The sequence below is a fragment of the Anopheles stephensi genome, chromosome 2 (genome assembly GCF_013141755.1).
Source record: "Anopheles stephensi strain Indian chromosome 2, UCI_ANSTEP_V1.0, whole genome shotgun sequence".
Classification (NCBI taxonomy): Eukaryota; Metazoa; Arthropoda; class Insecta; order Diptera; family Culicidae; genus Anopheles; species Anopheles stephensi.
The window spans coordinates 85,191,176-85,199,770 of record NC_050202.1 but is presented as its reverse complement, the minus strand read 5'-3'; the positions used below and the strand labels follow the sequence as shown (position 1 = coordinate 85,199,770).

General features: G+C 47.8%; 1 protein-coding gene across 1 annotated transcript; it reads right to left on the bottom strand.

Moving 5' to 3' along the window:
* Window positions 1–6,103: 6,103 nt before the first annotated feature.
* LOC118503383 (zinc metalloproteinase nas-14-like) lies at window positions 6,104–7,593 on the bottom strand. Its single transcript, XM_036036584.1, has 2 exons — window positions 7,243–7,593; window positions 6,104–7,160 (listed from the first exon to the last, which is right to left on the bottom strand). Exons 1-2 carry the CDS (start codon window positions 7,565–7,567, stop codon window positions 6,283–6,285), a joined length of 1,203 nt encoding a protein of 400 aa, XP_035892477.1. The 5' UTR covers window positions 7,568–7,593; the 3' UTR covers window positions 6,104–6,282.
* Window positions 7,594–8,595: the final 1,002 nt, after the last annotated feature.

Below are 8,595 nucleotides of genomic sequence, written 5' to 3'. Positions count from 1 at the left end.
GCTGACGATGACTCCGGGAAGAATATGCGTCTATTATCAAAGGGGATCAGGCACACCTGGCTGACACACGGGCCCGGATTGGTCTCGGTCTTGAAGTTTTGCTGAATAATTTATGTACTTTTATTAAATCTTCCTCAACTCAAATTTATGGTTGGTTTATTCAGTTCCACTCCATCACTCGGGTATGGTATGGTCTGATTGAAAACTCCCCAAAAAATACTCCACCTCGTGTACACACACACACACACACTCTCTCAAACACTCTCGCACCGACTCCAGGGATCGTAGTTTTGCAGCAGTAGAAAGGGGTTGTGTGGGCCGTTTTTTTCTCTCTCTCCTCGGGCACTGTTGTTCTCGTACACTTTAGATTGAAAGTAAAAGAAAGATTCCTGCTGAAACACCATTCCTGGCGGTGCTCGGTGCTGTTTTCCAGTTAGTACGCCACGCGCAAACAACGTGTGTTTGCGAGCTTTGACTTTTGCCTCATTGCCACGTACTGCTGCTGCTCTGGCGGACCCTGGCAACTCAGCGTGTGTGTGATTGCGTGCGTGTGTGTGTTTTTTTCTCTCTAGCGTCCTCCATCCGTACGAGGTTTTCGCAGTGCTAGTAGCAAAAGCACTCGAACAAGCAAAACAATCTTGTGCCGCGAACTCCCATGCCGCGCTCCATAGTGCGTCTCCCCATTGATTGTGTGGTTTCGGGCTGGCGTTGTTGCATCGCCCACCGGGGAAAGATAGCCGGGTTTTACGTTCTGCTTGCTAATGGATCTATTGTTGACGGTTCACTGTCATCAATGGTGGCTGGTGGTGATTGCACATGCATTTTGTTTCGGTGCGAGAAACACGGCGAGCCGAGGTCATCGCGACCCCGTAGAGAAATCAGGTGGTAAAAGTGGCGAAAAACGGTTTCCCTTCTTTGTTGACTCTGAGAAGGATGCAGATTCTTCATATGCAGTGTTTTTTTTTTTTTGGAAGACAGGTTGCAAAAAATATGGTACGTCCACATATCGTACGAGCTGGTGAAGGAACGTGAAAAAACGGGGAACTAAATTCAAACGAAAGAAGTACCCACTGCTGTTGAGTAGGGAGACTATTTTTTTCTGTTGCTACTACTGCTGCTGCTGCTGCTTCGTTTTCGTCACTGCCACTGCAGTAGCACTCAAACAGGACGACGTAATCAAATCACACAATCGTCCTAGGGGTCGGTGCAGAATCAATCTTCAACCCGGGGAGCAGTCGGTTTCGTTGCTTCCGGGCAGATGATGTCAAAGACCGGATTTGAGGCTGATGGGAAATGGAAAATCGGATCTTAATAGAGTTTCCTTCAGTTCGCCGTTTGACAGTAGGTTCTGGCCTGACTGGCTAACAATGGGCCGGAAAGTGCAGCCACGGGAAGGGAAGGGGCGAGCGAAACCCAAGAAAAAAGAGAGAAGGGAAAAAGAAACGCAATGAAAGAGATTGTGAATAGTAAGGAGGAGATTCTAAATGAACCGGCACAAAAGCAACAAGCGAGTCACTCTACCGGGCACAGGGTGAATCGAAATCGTTTATGTCGACGTTGAATGGAAATAAACGTTTTAACGGCAAACATTCAAGTTTTGAAAGTAGGTGATATGCGCATTGCCTAACTTTAGGCGCAGCAAACGTAATTCAAAAACGGTTGTGGTGATTTAAAAATATTTACTATGCTCTTCCGAATCGATTCGCTGCTACCCTGTGCCCAAAGTGCAAGAATCAAACCGATCGATTACTGCCAGTCTGACATATTTAAGTTTCCGTAAGCATCTTTCCTCCCAGGAACCGGATCATCTTAACTGTGAAAAAGAAATAGGGGATCTTTACCAACTTCACACCCCTTTTTTGTTGGCTTTGATGCTGTCACGAATTGTCGAGGTGGCATGCTGAGTGAATTGCAATGGACCCGCGTTCCGGATCGGGGAGGTGGCCATTGCATCCGGTTCATCAGTGTCGTTCCACGCCACGATGACAATCAGAATCTATTAAATGGATCTCTCCCTCTCTCATCCTTTTTTCTCGCGCACACTTTGAAGGAAGGAAAAAATTGTCGAGTTCGTTATGGCGGCAGAAACATGTGCTTAAGAATTCTCTTTCATCGTTTGGAGTTTAGTGATGTGTGAGTATTTTTACCCATCCCTATCTTCCCGCCACTTTATATCTTGGGTGGGTGCGCTGGTTCTGGCCCTTCTCGCTTTTTGTAGAATTATTTCCTGTTTGGTTAAAAGATGCAATTACTCTTCCTTCCGCGTTACTAGCACGTCTTGAAGTAGCACCAACACAAAACCCCGTAGTAAATGGCCCCTGCATGTCTTGATTTGTTGACTCGAAAAAAGGGGCTCGCAAAATACAAGAGGACACTCTTGTACGCAATTTCAGTTCCATTCGTTTCACCTCCGTCACAAGACAAGACCGGAAATAACACGACCTAGACGGTAGAGTAGTAGCAGCGAGAGAATTGGTCAACACAAAACCTGGCAAAGTGTCGGAAAAATGCCATCCAATTGCCGTGGACGGTTTGTGCTGAGTGCTTGGTGCGCTCGTCTTCGGGGCAACTTGTCAGGAGGTGATTTTTATTTTCAATTTGCGCGAGTGAACCGGAAGTGGATTGAATCATGGCTCCCCGAGCGGACGGTGCTCGTAATGACCAATGATTTTAGTAGCTAAGTGGCAATGATTCTCTCCCAGCTCACTCTCGATCTCCTAGCTAGCGCACACAAGTCCAAAGGTCCCTCAGGATGTTTTCTTGTACCACACACTTGCTGGACATGGGAAAGATTGTGTTGCCATTGTGAGCCAACTGGCGATTGCACTGCTTGTTACTGGCCATGTCCCCCCCGGGAAGAATGGAGCTTATAGTGTTGGTTGTGAAGATAAGAAAAACAAGACACCCGATGATGTTGTTTCGGAACGTTTGCTGACGACTGGATGGAAAACAAAAGTTGAGCAGTATCATTCACTACCAAATTGTTTTCGGGTTGAAGGAAAGGGAACTCTTCTAATGTGCTCATGTAACTAACCATGGGGTTTTGCCTGACATGATCTCATAATGGGAGCAATAGATGAGACACTGTTGTCCTTCGTCCCTGTTTTAAATGGCCGCTCAAATTCATCTCCCCCATCACAGGTCGTCGGAATTGGAAAGGAGTATCCCAACGATTAACATATTAAATCCAATTAAACGTCAGTTACTGATTGCGGGAACACGCCATATGACACCGGAAGTGCTTGAAATTTTCTACTTACCACATACGACATCGACTCACTAGAGCGACACAGAGCCGGTTCTCAGGAAGAGACCGTGAGAAACCGATTTTCCAAAGCTTGAACACAGCGTGTGGTAGGCAGGTGATGATTTGAGAAGGGTCAAATTGAATTTATCCACTTCCAGTTCGCATCCCCGGCCAAAGCGTACCTAATGGCGTGGGTTAAAAAGGGGTTCGTTAATTAAACTACTGATAGCGACATAGCTGGCATTGCCACGTCACCCACCGAAGCGGGCCGGACCGATAATCCCGGATTGAATTTCCGCCATTTTGCAGCCTCTTGCGGCATCAACTGTTGCGAGAAATGTAAGGCTCGCCGAGGCCTCACCGCCTTACGGTCTTTTAAGGAGATAACGAATCGTTTCGAAGATGTTAATTGTAACAGAGTGTGGAAGGACCACAGTGTGTGTGTGTGGGTAATGTGTGTTGTGAGAAGTTTTCGCTTTTCGCAAACAGCAATTCCAAGAACGGTTGGCGGTCGGGGAAAAGTCTCCTGTGCGAGATAAATGGGGTATAAAAATGGTTGAAAGAAAACTAATTTCAACTTTTGCGAGCATCAGATTAAATAAAACATCGTGCGGTTGATCAACTTTCCTCCAACTGCTCGGTGCGGTGCGTAGAGTAGCATGTCTGTCCAACTTGGTGAAGATTACATTTTTGCCGGGGAAACATTTCAATCAGCATCAGCATAATGTGTTTGGCCCAGAAATATGCCACCGAAAGGTACAATGAGCCTTGTAAACTGTCGGCCAAAGTCAGGTGTGATTGACAAGTGAGTGCGAGAGAGGGAGCGAGGGGGGAGGGAGGGGAAGGAGGAAAGTCTCCGGGGGCGATTGTACTGGAGAAGTATCGGACCAATCGGACCTTGCGGAGGCCAAACGCGCTGACAAGTGGTCTCCGATGCTGAAGATGGCAGCAATGTGCACAGTGGGGATTTGAGTGTGATTTGTGATTCATGTGGAAATTGAATTTGACGATTGAAGAGGAACGAAAGCAGTAGGGAGAGTGGTGCTGCTGTGGTTTGACCGGAAATGGGGCTGACAGCTGAAGCTGAGGTGTGTTTGTGCGGCGATTCCTGTTGATCGAAACGTTGCGCCTGAAAGTATGCATGTACACGGCACGGCACGGCAACGGGCGTAATCGAGGCAGCACAAAATGGTGTTGATTGGCGATGGTTGCCATGGACATTTGGTTACGATTGCGGTATTTTGAGTGTGTGTGCGTTTAGAAACGTCAAATCCACTAATTACAGCCTTCAACACCGTATCCATAGAATTTACTTCAATTTAACAAACAAAATGAGGGTAAAAAAAGAAGTATTTTAATTTCTACTTATAATGATATCCTATACGACAGTTTAATTTAAACCGTTTGATATGCTGTGCTCCGCATTGGTGGTAAATTTTTCCCCTTTCTCTCTCTCAAAAGGAATAATATAATCGTGTACCGAGGCAGGTCTGCAAACAATGATGGGCGTACAGCGAACCGAAAGACGCCAGGGTGCTGACGTCCCCTCAAATCTCGAAACCTCGTGTGACCTTTGCAAACAGAATCGCAACGGAGATGGGGAGTGCTTCGTTGGACAGAGACGCAGATGCCTTTGAAGATCCGGCCCCCCCCTGGAATATGTATATTCAATTTCAACAGCATCTATTTCAGTAACTGTACAAACAATCTACGACCCTCTTCTGCAAAGTCTCTGCTGGTGGCTGCTGCCACAGAATCCTTGAAGGTCTTGCTGCAGTTCCTACACCGAGCAGGGAACAACATGGAGCCGCGGTTACGTGTGAGTATCTGTGTGTGTGTGTGTGTGTTTGTGTGGGCATGTGGTTTGATGCGTGTTAGTGGAGTGTTTGCGTTTGTTATTACCACTGTAAACAGGGATTAGTAAGGACGCATAGGACGCACAGTTTCTGCAAACATCCCTCCGCCAGCCGAAAACACTAGAGGTTTTCAGGATTGGGTTTCAGCTCGCTTGCTTCCTTGCTTGCGCTGGCAAGGGTTTTCCGAGAACGCCGAGTTGAAAGGCAGAGCGTGGTGTGTAGTTGAGCGAAGAAACGTCTCAAACTTGCGACGGCACCGATGCCACGACACTGCACGGCAAGTTGCATTCACGAACACGTTGCATCCTGTCATCGTGGATGGCAGGTTTGCTCCACAAAAACCACCGCTGCTAATATGTGGTTTTATAGAAACAGACTGCCTGAGTTTTTGGCTTTCCCATTTGCTCCGGTTGTGCGAAAGCTCGAAAGTAACCGGATGCCAGCGATTAGGCGAGCAGCAGCAACGGCAAAATCTCGTTAATTATTGTGTAATATTGCAAATCACGCCATTCTTTCATTTCACGCGCAAGTTGGGTGTGATGCTTGGGTATAATGGAAAACTTTTCCAGCGCTGCATCAACATGAGACTCTTGGTTTGATTTTTCCCCGATAATCTTCAGAACAAACTTACTGCATTTGACCGTGTGCACGTTTGACCCCATCTTGGATTGACTTTTGAACTTCTTTGCATATGCAAATGTTTACTCGAGCGATGGAAATGTCCGCAGAACAAGTTATCGGCAAAGGGATGCACACGTGTCAGGGATTACCACAGCTCCAAACGGGCAAGACGAGTATGTTTCTGCGGTTCAATAGTGTTAGCTTGAACCTCAATATTTTGGAACGTGTTTATAGAAAGATCTCGTCTCATGATACGCAAAACTTTGTCTTTTTATATCAACTCTAAGACGGCTTAGAGGAGGACATAGAAGCACTCTTTCTTTATTCATCGCCCGGCCAAGCTTCAAAACAATCCCCGTCAGTCTTACATCCAGCCGAATTGACGTTTAAGCAAGGTTGGTTTTATTGACACAACTGATCTCGTGCAATTGCAAATAACAACAGGGAACAGTCGTCTCGTTTCATGTTCTCAATTCTCACACAGACAGCTCTGTGTTTGTATGTTACATTCAGAATTTATTGATAGGAAAAAGAATTGATAAAAGCCTTCCCGAACGTTTATCCCAGGCTGAACAGGTTGAACAGCGGGAGCGACCGGAGCACCTCCAGGAACCGGGTTAATGGCACCTGAATGAGCGTTGTGAAGACGGTCGTACGGTTCGGGAAGAGCGTCGGAAAGGTCAGGATTCTGGTAGTGGTCGTTGCTGCCCTGGTGGTGGTGGTGGTCGTAGTTGGGGCCCGAGTAGTGGTCGTGGTGGTAGTAGCGGCGGCCCGAGTCGTGGTGGACGTAGTAGTCGCCGCTCGGGAGGTGGTAGTCGTGGTGGTTACCGGTCTTGCGGTGGTAGTAGTGGTGGTAGTGGTGGCAGCAGCAGCAGCAGTACTAGTAGTCGTGCTGTTACAGTACATATAATTGATATCGATAATGTCCGCCGGTGACAGACCATTATCGTTGCCAAAGTCACCGGTCCAAGGTTTCAGGTTGTTCATGACCGGGCGGGTACGGCTCGCGGCAGCGGCATACTTCGAGTAGTGCATCACACTACCGTAATCGTACGCTCTGCCGTACAGCACTACCTCGTTGGCGGCCATCTTGGCGTAGTTGTCCTGGAAGAACGTATCCGTCTGATATTCCGCCGCCAGCGCGGTACGATCGATCGACACGTACTCGTCGCGGTCGGGGCGCGTAAACTCGTGGTAGAAGCCGATGGCGTGCATCAGCTCGTGCACCACCGTTCCGATGTCCACACACTCGGGGCTCTGCAGGTTGACCTGGTTCTCGGTGTTGCGTGTGCTGCGTCCCACGTACGACCAGCAGCCCGACTCACCGTTACCGACCGTCAGGTAGATAGCTTCGGACGTGCGTGGCACGAACCTGACGCACGTGGCGGCAGCGATCTGTGCCATGCCCGACTGAATGGTCGTCCGCTGGTCAGCAGCTGCAAGAAGGTTAAAGCGTTGCCCATTAAAGCACCTGCAGCCTTTTCCCACCAAACAAGCCGAAACCCCTGATCTACTTACTGAACGTGTTCGTAATCACGTACGGTATCACTGCGTTTGGCCAGCGAGCATTCGGGAAGGCACTCAGTGCGACACCATTCCGCTGACGCTGGGGTGGCTCCATGATGTCACCCTCCTTATAATAGCCAAATCCGGACTCCCACGGTCTGGCGTTTCTGGCACCATTACCGCCCGGCTTGGATGAAACCCGTGCCCGGGATGCGCGCAACTTTCGGCCCACTTCTAGGCTGGGTCTGCGGACACAGCGGCCCTCGGTCCATTCTGTCAACGCGCAGACCAGCAACAGTGTGCCAATGGCAAACAAACTTCCTTTTCCGCCGGCCATGGCTGATCGATGGCTTCTAATGGACTGATCGGTTTGCCATCGATCGTACGCCATTATTATACTGGTTGCCGGCACAATTCCAACGATTGTAGCGAACCGTGACGTAGGAAAAGAGGTTGTCTCTGTTGTGGAGCGAAGAAACCGTTCAGCTCAGCTTCAATTGTAATCATTGTGCAACTATTTTGCACTTTTCTCGTTATTTGTAGAGAATATTTAACTAGAACCTGCTGCCATACTTGCTGTGTAAAACGTGTTTTTGTTAGGATGCTCATCGGTTCGAAATTGGCCGAAAGGGACAAAAGTTAAAATTAGAAGCTGGTGATAAACAAATGCGGCGATGATGTTTGGGTGGTTAAAGATAAGGTGTCCTCATTTTTAATTGCAAAACACAGCAGACCTACATGCTCGTCTGATCGGGTAGACGAACTCCTGTCGCAGAATGAATCATTCATGGTAGAAGTGGTGAAAAGTTGAATGGAGGCCAATTATTTATAACAGCTTTGCAGAATTTGCAGCAACCGACGAACGACAACAATCAACACTTTGATCTAAAAATATGAGTGAGATAGTAAGGTGAGTACTAAGAGCTCTTTTATTTCTTCAAAACCGTCAAATCATTCTGCCATAACCTTAAGAATTCAACCTAACGCTTATAACTCTATCAATTATCTGTTTAGTACAGTCGACTTTAGGCAACCGAAATTCTTCAACAATACACTCTGAACATCCCCGACTCGATCGAATACAATATCCTTGACCAAGAAGTAAATGATTGGCAAATGGACCGGATTAAACCCTAACCCGTCCGATGTCAAACGTTCCCAGATTGCGGCAGTTGCAAGCGGTTCGCATTTCGCTCCCCTGGGGGAAGGTACGGCAACGTATCACACGCGTACCGACTCCTTAGTGCACCATTTGTTTGGGTTTATCATGCATCGTTTGATTGTCACTCCCCGGACAAAACTGGCTCGGGTTTGGCAGGAACACAGATGAGTAAATCATACCACGTGCAGGCAGGATGATGGTTG